Genomic DNA, 18,198 nt, shown 5'->3' on the forward strand with positions numbered 1-18,198 from the left:
ATTAAAATCTGAAGCATGAAGAAACTAAATGAAACTAATTTTTAAAACTGTAACGTTTTACACTATCTTCCTCGGATATCCCCTTTGTTATGTTGTATACAATATCCTTTATCTGAACATCAATGTTGGAATCGTTTTTCATATAATATTTAACACGAATATCTGCATTTTTCCAATGTTGTGCCACTGGGATTTCTTTCAACTTTTTTAAACTATATAATTCCATTTTCACAAGTATGTCAGCGTCCATTCCATCATCTTTATCAGTCGATATATATGAAATGCTTCCCTCCTTCCCTGCACGGCCAACACTTGAAGAAAGTTTAGTTTTTTTCTTCTTCCGGTCAGGTTCTTGAAGAAAAAAGTCATCTAAACGATTGGTCTTCTTATTTTTATTTTCTGTTATGTTTAAAACCTCTTCTTCATCATCAGATAAATTATAATAATTATATGGTCTGAAACATTTATCCACATCTTTCAGGTTGTATGAAGACTGAAATATAACATAAACAAATCAAAATGCGTTTCAAAAAATAAATAGGAATTATTAAAGAATTTACTGAAACCAAATTTATAAAATTTAAATAACTTACCTCCATTGTTGTTTATTATTTCAAACTTTCAACCACTTCACTTTTGCCGAACTTAGAGCACAATACTAAATCTTTCTACAAGTATCGGGTTATATAGACTGGTAATGGATATCATTATCTAGTTACGATATTCAACTCGACTGCATGTTTGAACAAGTATCCATACCTATCAGTAAAATGTGGATAAGAAATACAAAGGGCACTCTAAATACCCTTTGCAATCTTAATAGTCATTGCATTTTTAAAATATTTTTGAAATAGATAATAACAGAAATGTGTGTATCTAGTAGTTTAGCAACCGTATGAACACACTAGAAGTGCAAATGAGTCTTCGTAGAATACATCCCAGCCTCCAGAGCAACGTATATCCTTCAAATCGATTGCCGATGTATGCTCAGGTGCCAGCACTTATCATATGCAATCTTGACCCTGATTCACAGCCGGGGTCTCATTGGGTGGCTATTCATATAAACGTCGAAAGAGTTGGGGAATACTTTGATTCGTTTGGACGTAAACCTATTGAAGCAATAGAAGGATTTTTAAGGAGGAATTGTTGCATGTGGAGATACAATAACCTTACGGTTCAGGATTACCTGTCGGCGGTGTGCGGAGAGTACTGTTTGGTATACATATATTACAAGTTCAGGGGGATGAGATTAGAAGACTTCCTTAGAAATTTTACGTGTGACTCAGAGAACAATGATACGGTGCTAGTAAATTTGTATAGAAATATAATGGACATATAAATAAAAGAATAATACCTGGAATAAAAATGTTTTATTTAAATATGTAACCCTTACATCTAATTTTATTATAGATAATGGTGTTAATGTAGGTATATTTATTGTTGTTTGCTTAGACCCGTAGGTAAGGTTAGGTTAGATATAGTTTATTATATTATATTATTCTATTTTTCTTTTAGAGCCATAGATCGGGTTAGTGAATGTAGGAAAGTAGATAACGATGCATTCGTACTGAGTCATTAAGTAATTAGATAATGAGTGGGGATTTCGTGCAGGAAATAGTAACTGATAAGGTGGTGATTAGTAAGTAATTAGCAAGGTTTTGGGAAAGCTATCTCTGGAACGGTTAGAGCTATCAGTTCAGGAGTGAGTGCATTCGACTCCGCACGTCCTGTTTAGTGGGGTTAGAGTACAAACTTTTTTTTTTTTTTTTTTTTTTTTTTTTTTAGGCGGGCGCTGCCTCCGAAACAGCTTTTTTTACCGAAGCAGTGGGTGAGGCAGTGCCCGGGAATCCATACTACTTATATCACTTATCATCAAGTGATTCCCTTAACCCCTGCTTATATAAAATTTAAAGGCCGGCAACGCACTTGCGAGTATATGTATTTCTTTAAACTAAAATCGTTTCATGTACGAATTCACTTCAGCACTCTTACTCTGTACCTTCCAGACGTCTTGTATGTAAGTTGTATGAAGTTCTCATCAGCCTATCGTAAAAGAGTGCCCTGGGCGGGCAGCGATTTCCTTTTCTTATCCCTGGTGGTTCTTTACTTGGTGTATTTTTGTAGAAGAGCAACCTGTTTTTGATATCTTAGTGGGCCTTTAAACCACAACCTATTCGTTTTCCTCTTCACTTATGTTTTATGTATGTTTTAAATTTCACATGGTTTAATAGATCTCTCTTTTCAGGTTACGAAATGTACACCATATCTCAACTGTCACCAAAATCAGCACACAACGACAAATTACCTCAAGACGTACTTAGAACAGAGCCAGAAAACCTCGCGTTCAGAATAGAGCCTAGCGTGAAACTCGAAGAAGACTTGACACCAGTTGAGGCTAGCAGGAATCCTAGATCAATTAACACAGACGAAATAGCTTTGAACAACAACGAAATCGACAACGAAGTAGTTCACAATAAACGTAAATACTACGATATTACCCCAACGAAAACTATAGATTATTACAACGATGACGCAGCTATGTTGCTGTCATCTGGGTTTGGTGATAAATTAGACTTTAAGTTTCCGGGGGAAGCGAAAAGGGCTCCGAAGGGGCGTGCACTGACACCTACGGAGCCCAAAGTGAAAGCTACTGTGCAACCAATCCTTAGGGAGGAAGGGCGACAAAACACGGAAATACAAAATATAATCACTGGCATAGTTAAACTGCTAAATGGTAATGTAAATGTGCAGGCGAATTCGCAATTACTGAACGGTAGACCGCGACCTATGGCGTCCAGAATTAATAATCGTGGACCGCCTAGAATATCTGAAGTGCCTCTACCAGAGTTTGATACTGTAACACACTCGTTCGTACCGACGAAGACACCACCACCGTACCCGTTTGAAAGACCTCCTGTGGAACAAATCCCGCCTAGACCGTTCCATAGACCCATTCCGCCCTGGCAAAGACGACCACGTCCGCCGAATAGACGACCTAATCCCGGTCTACCAATATATAAACCACCTGTACTAGAAGACAAACCTGAAATAGAAAATGTAATACCAATAGAATTCACTACAGAAAAGAATGTCACTGATACTACCACGGAATTTACTACAGCGAAAACAACAGAAAAGTCAACAGAAGCACTAATAGAGAAGACAACAGAAGTTCTGGAAACAACAAAGAAACCAATTGAGGTTACCGAAGCGACCACAGTTAAAACGACAACTGAAAAGCTTGAAGAGATTATAAATCATACGGAAAATACAAATAAAGAGGAAGTAATAGATAAAAAGGAAATCACAAACAAAAAGGAAATCACAAACAAAAAGGAAGTCACAGACAAAAAGGAAGTCACAGACAAAAAGGAAGTCACAGACCAAAAGGAAGTCACAGACAAAAAAGAAGTCTCAGACGATATCGAAGTGACAGACAAAAAGGAAGTAACAGACAAAAAGGAAGTGACAGATAAAAAAGGTGTAACAGATAAAGAAATTAAGCATGATTTTGATGTTATACAACCGTCCATTACTGAAGTTTCCGTTGAAGCTACATCGACTACTTCTACCGAAGTACTTGGTGGTACAACTCTAGGTGTTACTACGAAAACGGATGCTGTCATTGAGGAGACTTCGATCAATACTCAGCCAATAGCAAGTAAGAATTTGTTTTTCTACCTAGTTATATATTATATTATATTTCCGACTTTTGCCGCGTATCATATAAAACCAGCTGGCCAATGAAGTATATCTGGACAAATTCGACTTAGGGTCCTTCAAAAATCTTACCAATTCTTAATGGACTCGCCAGCCCCCTGGTATTGAATGCTCACGTTCTCTATCTCTTATGGTCCATCCTGTTCAATCCTAAAACTCCTTACCTCAAGAACGATTTCAAATTTATGGGAGACCATTGCTCCAGCCTATGCTTTCCGAAAACTATATCCTTGAAATCCCATCACCTAACTCTTCCTTTTTTTGGCGAATGCCTCTGCAGTGAGTCTTTGGAATTCACTTACCGTCCCTGTACGCTTAGCTCCTTCTCTATCTTCCTTTTAATCTCTGCATTAACTGTTCACATCGTATCCCTAACTTTCCTGCTAACTGATCTAACTGAAATCGTGATTGATGTGTCCTGTTCTTTGTTTTTTAAGTTATTGCTTGCCTGGAAGAGATCGCTCAAAAGCAATGGGACCGCCAGTAGCCCTCTCTTTTATTTAAAAATGAAACTTCTAGAACTAGAAAAAATTATTCACATTATCAATATACGTAAAATACCTTACAGCATCCCAAGGTATCCCCTACCAGCCGTACCGTCCGAGGCCAGGAATAGTTCTGGATGACACGGACTTCAAACCTCACGGAACAAGGCATCGAGACGCCCCCGTCATCACGGCCCCAGAACATCTCCCGGGATACGGAGAGATATTTGACGTTACTGTGTCAGCTATACAAGGACCGGGGGAGAAAGGTTCAGGTGAGTTCTTTTGAACTTTAAAGCTGATTTATCCAGGTAACGTTTGTGAGGTTGTTGGGGATAATTTCTGGATCTACTTGATAAATATTTTACCCATAGATAGTCACGTTATTTGTGGTATAGGCTGTATTAACCCAAATGAAAAGAATGTCGTGGTAGTCGGGCTTGCAGGTTCTTACGAACGCTGCCTTAACGATGATATATTCTAGAAACTGTAGAGCTGGATAATGCCTGCAAAGATCTTATTGATATAATTTATGTTGCTAACATTTGCCAGGTCAGTTAGTATAATAGAAATAACAGTGACCCTTGGAACAAGCTGGAAACAACAGTTTTAATCCAGTCTAAGTTTGTGAGGTTGTGCGGGGTAATTTCTGGATCAGCTTGAAAATAACAGAGGCGCTCCAACCCTTGGGGTGGGATACAGACTTAGCTCGAACTATATCAAAATCCATTATGTTTTTGACGTACATTCAGCGTTAAGCGTTAATTCAGTAGTAAAAGTCAAATCTTGAATTTCAGTACATATAGAGAATATAAACATACACAACGATGACATCATAGTATCTCCCTCGGGAGAGCAAGGATTTGTGTCAATCGATGGGAAGAGGACTTACCTCAACCTATTTGACACGAGCACCAGTATAAGTCCCACGAAGGTGCAGCAGCCGCAACAGCAGACTGGTGAGTTGAATAAACAAATATTGTTTAATTTATCTACAAGGGGGCTTATATGTTTAATTATATTTATTACCCTCCCGTCTCGCTCCTATCTTGAACCCATCTTGATCTTATCTCGCTTCTCTATCACTCTATCTCGAACCCATCTCGATCCTATCTTTCTTCTGTCTCACTCTGTATCGAACCCATCACGGTTCCATTTCGAACACATCACGGTCCTATGTCGAAATTATCTCGATCCTATCTCGAACCCATCTCAATCCTATCCCGCACTGTTTTCCGTCACCGTTCGAGCGAATGTTAAATGCACACAATTTGGTGCACAGGCAGGGATCGAACCAACGACCTCAGGATGAGAGTCGCACGCTGAAGCCACTAGGCCAACACTGTTCAATCATTCATATATCTGTTCATTTAATTGATTAAAATTTTACTATCAATAAATAGTGACAGTACCACCCCAAACGGCCACGCAATTGGGGACAGGTGTGGCCGTACCAGCTGATGATGTGCAGGCACCGATACGGAGACCAGTCCATCGGCCACAGACGTTCAGACGGCCACAACCAACTGTTAGGTGAGCTTTGTGTAGTACTTTTTTTCCTTTGTTCGACTTTATTGTATATATTGATGTCTTCTATAAAACTGTAGTACATTTGTCAATAGTTTCCGCAGCATATGGGAATCTTTATTGGTATTTTTCACACCTTACACTATCGTAATTTAATTTCTTTGTTAGACTTTTTTGTAGATTTTGATGTCTTCTATAAAACTGTAGTACATTGATCTATTTCCAATACTTTCCACAGAATCTTTATTGGTCGTTTTCGCGTTACACTATCGTAATTTAATACCCTAACTTTTTTGAAATATATAGCCTATGTTCATCATAGTAGGGTTCTAATGGTGGAATAATTTTAATCCCAGTTTTGGAGCCCATCAAATCTTTCCTATTTATATTATTGAATATTTTTTTTTCAGAATCGATACATGCATCGTCGGCGATGACTCCACTTGTGATCAGGCGCAGAACGAAAAGTGTAGGACGGAAGCTGGTAGGAATTGTTTCATGATATAAGCTGCCCCTACGAACTTCGTTTCGCTTTATTTTAATTTTTAGTACCGTTTTTAGTTACTTTTTAGTAACATAGCAACATAATATGTAATTGCTATGCTACCCCATAGAGACTGTTCGCTTTTCTTTCCATAAAAACCTTCCTCGAGAGTTCAAGGAATAAATTTAATAAAATTACTCGAATTGGTCCAGCCTTCTTCGAGTTTTAATAGAATCATATTTTGCGATTAATTTTTATTTATATTGATTTTATACAAGGTAATTTTTGGTATTTCATGTATTTTTAAGGTTTTAAGGTTCTTTAAAATGACGTTTCCATAAAAAAATTTCATCCCCTCTTTCAATCCCTTACAGCCCGTTTACGTTATAATCTCTGTAGAACTTAATTTAAATAGCTTCATTAAAAATCTCAAATTTTACTGCCAGTTCTTGTTAAAAGAAAAGAACTGGCCAAAAATTCTAACTAGTGGCGGTTCAAAAAATATGTTTTTTTGTATGTACGTCTTCCTATACAGGTATTTCCAGCTGCCAATGCAGACCTGGTTATGCACGAAGAATACATCGTGACCCATGTCGCCGTGTGGTCTCTTTATTAATGGAACTGAGGGTGGATCGATTGTATGATAGAAAGGTAGGTTCCACAGGACCCTTGACCTTGGCAAATTAGAGGATTTAATGAAAAATCTTAGTCGCACCTAGTAATCCAAATGTCATGTCTGGAGTTCATGTATTCTATGCATTCACTGAAATAAGCCAGTGACGCAACAGCCTTTTAGGTGATCAGCCTTCTGAGGCACGAGGGTCGAATGCCAGTTTCCTTTCCTTTCGTGTTGGACATAAAAGTCGGAAGTCAAATGGGTTCGGAAATACTTCAGTGGGTAGCTGGTTCCACATGGTGGAAGTCAATTAAGACAAAGTTTAGGTAACACAATGTACAATAATGAGCGTTAAAAAGAAATATATATTAAATGCTTCTAATTTTACATTTACAGTCTTGATTTGAGAATCAAGGGAAGAGAAGAACTGGCAATAAACTCCTCGCCACTCTTTTTAATCGCCTAGTTTTTTGTTTTACACAATGTTTGTAAGGAGCTGCAACCATTACATCATGTTCCACATGACATCTTAAGTAATTAATAATAATAAAATAAATTAAAAACAAAGAATTGTCAAAGGGGTTATTTAGTTTTTAAGTTTACGCGATATGTGTCATGGTCATGCGTTATATAGGGTGTAAAACTTTTTAAAACATTTATTAATACAGGTAATCTGGGATGTAAAGCTGATGGACAAAGATTCGGAGCCCTACCAACAACTAAGCTATGAAGCGGTCAGAGCAGTAAGTATTAATAATAATAAACATGTATTCATCCACACCTTAAATGCGCAAATAGATAGTCCATTGGTGCACACCCGGGGTTCTTCATCTCAGGGATGAGAGACACGCAGACTCCATTAGGCCAAAACTGCTTCAAATAATTATATAGAAATATTAAATAGGCCCTTACCTCCATTTTACTGTTTTTTTTTCTAGATCGACTCGGCATTTTCGATGACTCCATTTTCGGATGACTTTGTGTCGGGTTCAGTTAATGCCATACACAAGGGAGAAGAAAATCAAGTATTTGTCAACTATACAATATTGGTAAGTGAGGTTTTATTATCGTATAGGGTGATTTTTTTAATAAAGAATATGGTTTGTTTGATAGTTAAGTTGTTTGTTAAATAGGTGTATCGTTTGTAAAGTAGGTGTATGATATGTTAAATAGGTGTATGGTTTGTTTAATGTGTGTAATGTGTATGGTTTGTTAAATACGTGTATGGTTTATTTAATGTGTGTATGGTTTGTTAAATATGTGTGTTATTTGTTTAATAGGAGAGAATCATAATTAAATAAATTTCAGATGCAAGAAACAGGGGAGACACTCCGTGCGGCTGTCGCGACAGACATACAAAAACACATATTGGGTGTTATACGTCGTCGATCGAATAATGTGGGTACTTCAGCGCTCTGGGTCGATTCGCCTGCGGGTAGTGTCCTACCGCTCGAAGGTATGTGTCTTCACTGAGATGTTGAACAACAATCTAGCCTAACTAACTAATAACTAATTTAAAACCTTATTTACTAAAATGATATTTACATAAAGTGTCCAAGACACTCTGTTCTTGTGTATTTTTCACTTACCATTTAAGAGTAAAATGCACTTACACCTATTCAAATGATTTTGTCCTTTTCAATCTTCTCACTAGGCCTGTGGTGTCGAAGAAGTTGAATAGCCTCGACATTCATGTCATGGTGGAGCCTTTGTTCGATACGATAGAAAATTAAAACAAATTTAAAAATGGTCCCTGTGTACCTCTGACGCTGTGCGATTGCGATACTTATTCGTTGAAAGCACCAGCTCTGGGGTCACCGGTAATATCTACCAGACGCCAATTTAAATCTTTTATTAGCGCCTATATACTTGAACCCCACACCCCAAGAGTCTCTACTCCAAAGGGAACAAAATCGAAGTTGGAGCAAAGACTCTTATATTTTCTCCTGCTCTGCGGACGCCCCAGCTTTTTGCTTGTCCGAGAGAGGTGAGACGTTGCTAGCGTGTCCACACAAGTAGCATCACATATCAAAGTCCGTCCCATCTTCCAAGGGATCAATGACATCTCATCCGGCCGCTTGCCATTTGTTGCATAATAATTTTTCTAATAAATAAATTAAATTAAAATTTCAGATGTCGATGAATGTTCAGCCCCGGAGCTGAATGATTGCCACAAATTGGCCTCTTGCACTAACACATGGGGCGCGTTTAAGTAAGTATTAGTGTATAATTTACACTATAAAAAAGTTTTAAGGAATGACTAGGAATATTTATAAACATCACAATAGTTAATTATAATTAATAATTACACAATTCAAACGCATGGTCACGATAATTGGAGAACTATTCTCACTATGTAGTGGAGTAGATTTTAAAAATGGTTATTTTCAGATGTACCTGTCCAGATACAACACTTGACCCTGCAGTGACCGTAACCCGGTCGGGTCGAGATTGTCGCGAGTGCAGCTCGTCGCATTGCAACGAGCGCGGTGTCTGTCGCTATAATAATGGACAGCCGTACTGTAGGTGAGATAAAAACCGGTATTTATTAAAACCGTTGAGATTTAAAAAAAACGGTATTTTAATAACCGCTAATAAAGTTTTAATTCAAAAAAATATTACAAATTCAGATTTGCAATGTGAAAAAAAACCGGTAAATGGAAGTTCCTATGATTAAATATAGGCTTAATCAGACTTGATAAGATGAAATGTGAAATCTGATGAATTGTAAATTCAGGTTCGAAAAGATAAAAAAACTGGTATTTTATTTTAAAACCGATTCGTAAAGTCTACACATGAAAACCGGTAAAATTGAAACATTCACCCTTTAACACACCTGATGGAGTCATGGAGTCATAACACAGTATCTTTTTAATTCTAGCTGTTCCAGCGGTTACTACGGCTCCTCCTGCGAAGTTGACGGTGAAGTCGTGGGCGTGGCAGTGGGCGCGTCCCTCGCAGCCGCACTTGTCATTGCCCTTACCCTAGCTGCTCTTACTGCTTGGAGGTGAGTAGGAGAGGAGGGGATACAGAGACCTAAAAAACCGGTGAACGTAGGGTTTATTTCCTGTTCACCTCCCGGGCTGGCCAGCTCCCCGCGTCACAGAAGCTAAAGCAGCAGTCATGTTGACCCTGCTGCCATCATCATTAGGTCCGGTTTGGCCGGCCACCTTGGGCCTTGGGGATTGCAGTCGAAAGCTTGTTTGGCTTGTGACTTGGAGCCCTCCAGAGCCTGTGGCCCATTCACTTAAAGTTCTGTCTCCTATATGGTGCAGAGAGTATCCAGAACCCGAAGCCGGACGGTCTTTGGCCATTTGACTCTGCTCCAGGTCTTTCGCCTCTGCAACTTCGTTGTCAAGTCTATTTTTTTTTAAATCAAAAAATCGCCAAACTGTATAACAGTTTGTTGGTGATCATAGCGTACTAATGTCTAAGTACTTCTATTAATGTTATTAATTTATTGTATATATTTATTGAATATTTCTAACTTATAAAGTAATACTGTAATACGTTCTAATTATCTGTTATTATAAACATTTATTTATTATAATATGTTGCTCTTATTGCTAAATCACATATTTATTGTCCTTGTTTATGGTTTGTCCTTGGGAATTCCAGTCTAGCTTGCTTGGCTGTGTTTAGGTTTTTGGCTGTTCATGCCGATCTGGATGATGAAGTGTCAAATGATTCGAGTTTGCAGCGACTAGATCCTATCGGCAGATAATGTCTTATAAAAAATGTGAAAAGAGAGCAGTGTTGACCTAGTGGCTTCAGCGTGCGACTCTCATCCCTGTAGCTACCTTTTTAGGTCTGGGCCTCAGACGGGTATCTGTTTCATGATCATTTGTCTTATAGGCAAGGAGGTGATCGGCCTCCTGTGACTCGCCGCCGTGTTGCTAAAGCAAGATTCCTCACGATGTTTCTCTCTTATCTCTTCTTTTCTTCGTACGAGCGAATGTTAAATGCGCTCATTAAAAGTCCATTTGTGCACAGCCGTGGTTCTCCCTCTTAGGGATGAGAGACACGCAAGCCACTAGGCCAACACCTATTCCAATAGCATCTGACCTGGGAAGAGTACAAATGCTGGAGATCGTCCATGAATAAATATTTAAATTGAATTTCAGCCGCAAATGGAGCCGCGAACAGAAGGCAATGGGCATGGGGTCGCCCGTGTTCAACTATATGACGGCCAATACTGTGAAGACGCCCCCAGTCGGCCAACCGCCTTATCAGGTATGTACCAAGCCGAAGTGGAATGATGGAGTAGGCTGTGGTTAACCATAGAAAAATAATAATAAAAAAAAGTCAAGTATTTTTAAAATGGTAGGTAGATATGTGAATTATTTTCATTACTATTCGACCGTGTTGAACATGCACTATTAAAGTGATATAAAAAAAATGGGTAATGATTTAGAAATACGTCGCCCGACTGGGGGTTGCATTATAAAAAAAGGTGCGTGTACCTATGTACGCGCGTAAGAAGTTATACTTCTTTGGCATTATTAAAATAGTTTTTGATTGCATGCAAATAATTAATTACAATTAAATAATCAAAGATTGGAAAAGGAGTCATTATAGTCAATAAAGTTCAGTTTACATTTGAAAAATTAAATAAATAAATATTTATTATTATTCTCTTACATTAAGTTTAACATAAATTTTATTATTATTCGAATGTTGTTTTTAAATTATGTGTGTGTATAAGTGTAGTGGGCCGTGGGCAACTTCATTCTGTTAATTTTGTGTCACGGTGCGCGCGCATCGTAAAATTTCACTCTCAATTTTTCATAACGCGCCTAAAGAAGTATAACTTCAAAACATTTTGTTTTCAAGCAATTCTCCGTAGCAAAAGCGATAATTTACTTTAATAATAAAGCAGCAGCAACAAATAAAAGAAAAACAAAAATAGCCAACTAAACAGAAAGAACAGCGAAGTTTTTTATTTATAAACATATTTCATAGCTTTAATTAGATCCGTAAAGGGGTCTTTTTTATATTGCCGTCAGTGCTATTATGATTTTCTTTTTTAAAAATTCTTTGTGTATGAGTGCCATCTTCAGCTACAAAGAGGGATCAGATTATCAGGATCTGAGTAATTGTCTTTTTTTGCACCCATGTAACAAACAATCATATGCTTTCCAGAAGTCGGTATGGGTGGTAGTGCCATCTTCTACAGGTTTCTGTATAAGTGATAGTAATACGTATCTTCTATCATACTAATGACCTAATGGCCCTCAATATGTCGTCCTAAAACAATTAAAGAATTAGATAATAAGCTAAATGAGTAATAGATTTTTTAGATTTGTGATATGTAGCCCATCCACCCTTGCGTCCCAAAGCACATGCATTTTATTCAATGCCTGTGTTTTGTTCCAGTAGGTGGGGGCTGCTCTCCCTCCGCGCCTACGGGTTTTAAATAACACTAGGGGTAGAACAGATAACACAACATAAGATTGACTGAATCGATGTTGTCATAAAGGCGGACTTAACCAAGCAGTGTTGGCCTAGTGGCTCCAGCGTGCGACTCTCATCCCTGAAGATCGTAGGTTCGATCCGGCTGTGCACCAATGGACTTTGTATGTGCGCATTTAACATTCGCTCGAACAAATATGAATTAATAGTGCTATAAAATAATTACCTCGATTGCATTTTCGTTTCCCTAATTTTGATTCATTAATCTGGACTATCTTCCCTACTACTTGATCATACATTTGATTTATATTATAGTTTCGTTGCAATGATTATTCCAATAATTTATGGTGGCTCGGCTTTTGCATTGTTGTCTGTTTTCTTTAGAGTCTTCATTAATGTGTTGTAACTCCAATTTTGCGAATGTGTATATAACAAATAGAACACTACTAAATGTATTTTAATATTTACGAAAAACTTTCCAGTATTTCTAGGAACTTTCGTTTTTGCTTTGCAATTTCTTTTCGTACAACACCAAGAACAAAATCTTTTATTCGCTGATTTAGCGATTTTCATGATAATTTCTTTCTACATTGCTTTTGCGAATGCCCTAATCCATTTTCTTCAGCGAATGCCACTGCTCATTAGTACTGACATTTTTATTAATTTTGTCAAATTCCACATCATGACCACTTCAGTACAGAGGTGACGATAGACAACGGGCCCATAGTCATCCACAAAAGCTGGTCTTCTACCAAGAATAGAACTCGTAGACAGCTCAGGTTCTGGATCATGTCCTCCTCCACTATTGCCAGCAGCCATCACAAGCTGTGATTGCGAGAAATCTGTGTCCCGTATGTATGCCAAGGTCGTACAGAAAAGCATTTCAATCAAAGTCCAAAAATATAGCCAAGTTTCCAAAAACTCCAAATGAAATAAACGCAAAAGCACATTCACGTAAACTTGAAAGTAACGGAATGAATCTGTCAGTGTCATTTCTGTTAATATCTATATTCAAAATGGCGGTTTGCGTTTCGTTACACATGTTCTGAAATACACGCTGCTTGAAATATTATAATAATTAATAGAAAAGTATAAAATGTACGTTTCTTTTAACACAATATAAAAAAAAATATATACTTCCGGCAGCCAAGATAGGGGTAGGGGTTCCAATCAAGATCCTACATACATACATAATCAGTATCATCAAATTCTGGCGACGTGTTTCTAAATCCAACCTAAAAAATTTACTATCTTGAATAGTTATAGTGAAAATAGACATACAAATTTATTCTGAACTCTAGAGTGGTATAACACAATTTTTTTCTGGGATTATTCACAACCATACCACCCGCTATTTAGCCCTATTTAGCTTCACGATGATTCATGGGACGCCCTAAATAACAGACGTTGCGTTTTGGCGCAATGGGGCAATATAGAAATAGTAATTAATGAGGATAATTAAAACAAAATGGGATCTCTTGTGTTTAAAATATTTAATACCCGTAAACATTATTTATTCATTATGCATGGACATCTCAAAGACTACTGAACTTATTTTTATTAAATTTGGACTTTTCAGTTAGAATATGCCTATTTATATAAAAGTTAAGGGTCTCGGAAATAACTTTTTTTAAATATATATAAAAGGAGACAATGGGAATCGCCTGATGTTAAGTGATACGCCGCTCATGGAAACTCTCAATGCCAAAGGGCTCGCGAGAGCGTTGCCGGCCTTTTAAGAAGATTATATAGGCCGAATAGACTTTTGAAACTGCTTAAAGAGAGCTGTTTTGTTTTCTATCTATATCTATCTATTTTTTCAGGTGACACTGGAAGAGAGAATGCGTTGGGCTCAAATTGCTGAAGCGATGGCTCAAGCCAATCACTATGCTGTAAGTGAAAAAAAAAAATTTTTTTTGTTTCTAACATTATATGAAAATTAAATATTTTGTTGATAGTAAGATTTATTTAAATTGTGAGATATTGTTTTTTTTATATTCATATTTTTTATTAACTTTACCACACGTCCTGTACGTACACAGGTCTTAGATACAAAAGTTATCTAATTGTTAATCCAAACCATTTTCGAAACCACTTTAAAATTCATCAAAATAGTTGCAGCTCCTTAAGAGTTTATTTACAAATATACGCACAATATCTTTTTAAACAAACTCTTTGAATAATAAACTTTGAAAAAAAAAAGATAAAGGTGTTGCAACGTCCGGCCTTTTTTGAAAAATAATGAACTGCTCAAAGAGCTTTAAGTTATAATAGCTTTTTTTACAATTAACACTAGCTGACCCGGCAAACGTTGTTTTGCAATGTATATTATTTCTAGAAAACATTTCTTTAGTTCAATAACAATAACTATATAATATAATAAAAAATGGGGGTTGATTGTAGAGGGGTGAAAATTAAGGGTTGTATGTATTTTTGTATGCTGGATCATAAATCACTTAGCGGTTTAAAAGATAGTAGCCGATTCTCAGACTAGCTGAATATGCATAAAGAATCGGTCCAGCCGTTTCGGAGAAGTATGGGAACGAACATTGTGACACGAGAATTTTATATATTAGATATAAATTTTTACAATTTTTTTTTTGTTTTTCATAAAAAAGTGAAAAAAGATTAAATTTTTCCAATTTTTTTTTTTATTTTCAGCAACCAGACCCAGTCCAAATGGCGACACGGCCCTCTTCTGCTATGTTCGGATACCCCACCTTGCCGCCAGTACCATTGCCCAGGTAATTGTTAACTCATGCACAATTATTGAGGACATAAATAAAAATAAAATTATCTAAAAACGATTTAATTTTTTTAAATGAGTGGCGCTACAACCTTTTTAGGTCGGGACCTCAGATTGCTGTATCTGTTTCATGATTTGTCAATCTAATAGGCAAATAGGTCAGCCTCCTGTGCCTGACACACTGTCGTGTTGGGTCTAAGCACGATTCCTCACGTTGTTTTCCTTCGTAAAAGTCCATTGGTGCACAGCCGGGGTTTGAACCTCAGGGTTGAGAGTCGCAGGCTGAAGCCACTAGGCCAACACTAATCACTTAGTTAATTATTATGTTTGGAGACACAAATAATATAATTTGAAACAAATACTAAGTCTTGAAGTTTAATTGTGCAGAATTAAAGTACATCTTGAAAGTTGTACATTTAAAGTCATTTAAAGTTTTATTTTACATTTAATTTTTTTTAAATCGTGTGTCATATGTAGACATTTATAAATAAATACAAAAAACGTGTGTGTACTATGTGTTACGCCAAAGAAGTATTTAGAAATAAATAGTATTTTTTAAAATATTTATAATCGAAATCGTAACAAAATACGAATTTATTTGAAAAAAATATTTATTTTTCAGAATGGGTTTACACGGCACGATGAATACAGTCAATTCAAGGATGAATTCTGCTTCTCATCACAATCTGTATGGTATGTATAATATTATATATATATATATATTCATTCGTTCTTTTTAGCAAAAAAAGTGCGTGCGTACAAAGTACACATGTCAGAAGTGAAACTTCTTTTTAAATGAATTATTGAGTAATTAAGCTGCCCAAATCCCGTAATTTGATTTTGCCAGTCTTTCTATATTAATAAATAAAAAGGCTAATTAAAAACCAGAACTAAAATTAGTTGTCGTTATGTATATACAAATACCACCATAAATATGGTAACAATTACCAAATAATATAACAAATTCATTATTATCATAATTCTCATTTTACAAAATAGCCAAATGGGTCTTAGCAAAAAAGTCTTGGTTCTGTGCCAAAAACAAAAAAAAAATGGTAATTTAATTACTTAATAAAATAATAATGATATTGATATGTATTAAAAACACCATCGGTATTCAAGTCTCAATCGCTGTCTCCCTTTTCTTCGACAAAAACGCTGCACATCTTCGTGACGTTCCGTAAAAATTTACCTTCATGCACCTAAAGAAGTTTCACTGCAAAAATTGTTACGAGGGTACTTCAAAAAACTAATTAGTTACACTTAAATTTAACAGTAGACCAATCACATGGCATGGGAGTCCAATATATGTATAATCTTTTCTTATTTCCTACATTTCGGGTACTTCAAAAATTTTGTACGATTTTTTTGACCTAATTTTAAATTAATAAAAATTTCAGGTTACACGAACCACATGGCGTCAGAGTCCAGCTCCGACGCGTCGAGTCACGTACAAGATCGCGCCGATCTTTTGGTCCCAAGGCCCAAGTCTCGCGCCAGGAGTATGCATGTAAGTATAAAAGGGGGTTTGGGGGTTAAAGAGACTGAGACATGGCTAATATTAAATTCGGGAACAGATTATCAAAGCTTCATCCATATTTTCTCATTTCTCTTTGTCAATCCAGTCTTTCGTTTCTATTACGTCATTACTCCATCTCTTCTGTCGTCCTATACATCTCTTTCCAGTAGGTCCTGTTAATTCTGTTTCAAGTTTCTATCTTTTAGGCTGAAATTAATGATGCTTAAACGATTTCATGTTTTAATTATTAATAATAAAAGCTAAATATGTGACCTTGCAACAAAAAACCTTTAAGAAAAGAGCTTACCGATTCTTAAAAGGCAGACAACGCGCTTGCTAGCCTCTGGCATTGAGAGTGTCTATAGGCAGGTCACTTAACATCTCACACATATACAGGAACATTGGTCCTTCGAGCGAAAAATTGAACTACCAGGTCACTTTACATCGACAAAAAAAAAACAAAACAAAAATGTTTATTGTTTACATTAAATACATGAATTGAGACAACCCCCCGTAAGTAGTCAGACACACTTGTGTTGACTCGCTACTTCTCTTATTTATACAATATTGAGACAGTTGTTAGAAAATAATACGAAACAAAACAAAACCCAGCTAAGAAGCAAAACCTGTAAAAAATAAAATAAAATATAATTCTCATAGTTTCTCTGAAGATTCTATGAACTTATTCTATGCATGCGTGTTTGTGTGTGTATGTGCGTGTGTGTGAGTGAGTGTATGCTTGTTGTTAATTTTATAATTATGTATCGAAATCTCGATTTTCTACTGGTCTCTTTTTTCTCGTTTCTTTTCTACAAAGTTCAGGGAAGTTGCAATTTCCCAGCAGTAGATGACGTTAATGATTTAGAAGTTATGGAATTCGGAACAAGTTTAAAGTCATTGTATTTTTTTCCAGAACCAAACCGGAATCTACTATGATGTTGAATATGAAAATGCTCCAGAACCGATTTATGGGTCGAAGGGTATACCACTGTCGACGTATACAGTCAGCAGGGGACCGCCGTTCTATAGATAATTTGGAATATTCTGGAATTTATCTAGCTGGAATTTTTTAACACTGGATATTCTATATCAGCTAGTAGTTTTATTGCAATTTTAAAACACGATTAGATTTTCATTTATGTAACTATGATAAATTTTAATATCTGGAAGTTTTATTAAAATCTGGATTTTCATTAACATTATCAGGAAATTTGTAACAAGATATTATATATTTTATACTAGATAGTACACATAATATTTTGCACTTTTAAAACATCAATATTACTGATTTAACATAATAATTTATAATAATAATATGGAATTATTCAAAACAATCTAATAAAAATTGCTGCTGGATATATACTATTTTTCATATAATGTGAAATACTAAAATTTCCTCCTTGGAGTTGAATTTTAATTTAGTACTTATACTTATATTAAGTACTTTTTTTAGAAGAAAAAAAATTAATGTTCACACTTTGGCTATTTTTATTGTATCAAACTAAATTATTATAATTTTTTACATAAATGCTCAGTTTTTTAAAATAAATTTTGATAGTGTAAGACTGTAACATCGACTATTTGTGATTTTTTTTAGTTTAAGAATTATATGGGAACATATACTGTACGAATTAAGTTATATTACTGTATTCAAAGAATTACCAAGCCCTTAGTATGGAGGAGGCGTAG

At 36.1% G+C, this 18,198-nt stretch overlaps 1 protein-coding gene across 1 annotated transcript in view; it reads left to right on the forward strand.

The window, feature by feature from the left end:
* Positions 1-17,797, forward strand: part of LOC125062291 — a 51,615-nt gene extending 33,818 nt beyond the window's left edge. The window contains exons 3-20 of the mRNA XM_047668096.1: positions 2,246-3,661; positions 4,289-4,480; positions 5,003-5,164; positions 5,609-5,738; positions 6,143-6,216; positions 6,752-6,867; positions 7,501-7,575; positions 7,771-7,881; positions 8,141-8,288; positions 8,966-9,044; positions 9,224-9,358; positions 9,714-9,839; positions 10,957-11,065; positions 14,068-14,136; positions 14,906-14,988; positions 15,613-15,683; positions 16,391-16,500; positions 17,423-17,797. Coding sequence (XP_047524052.1) covers positions 2,246-3,661; positions 4,289-4,480; positions 5,003-5,164; positions 5,609-5,738; positions 6,143-6,216; positions 6,752-6,867; positions 7,501-7,575; positions 7,771-7,881; positions 8,141-8,288; positions 8,966-9,044; positions 9,224-9,358; positions 9,714-9,839; positions 10,957-11,065; positions 14,068-14,136; positions 14,906-14,988; positions 15,613-15,683; positions 16,391-16,500; positions 17,423-17,542 — 3,326 coding nt within the window. The 3' untranslated portion in view covers positions 17,543-17,797. The remainder of the gene's footprint in view (positions 1-2,245; positions 3,662-4,288; positions 4,481-5,002; positions 5,165-5,608; positions 5,739-6,142; positions 6,217-6,751; positions 6,868-7,500; positions 7,576-7,770; positions 7,882-8,140; positions 8,289-8,965; positions 9,045-9,223; positions 9,359-9,713; positions 9,840-10,956; positions 11,066-14,067; positions 14,137-14,905; positions 14,989-15,612; positions 15,684-16,390; positions 16,501-17,422) is intronic.
* The last annotated feature ends 401 nt before the right edge of the window (positions 17,798-18,198 follow it).

This window comes from Pieris napi, chromosome Z (genome assembly GCF_905475465.1).
Source record: "Pieris napi chromosome Z, ilPieNapi1.2, whole genome shotgun sequence".
In the NCBI taxonomy this organism is placed as follows: Eukaryota; Metazoa; Arthropoda; class Insecta; order Lepidoptera; family Pieridae; genus Pieris; species Pieris napi.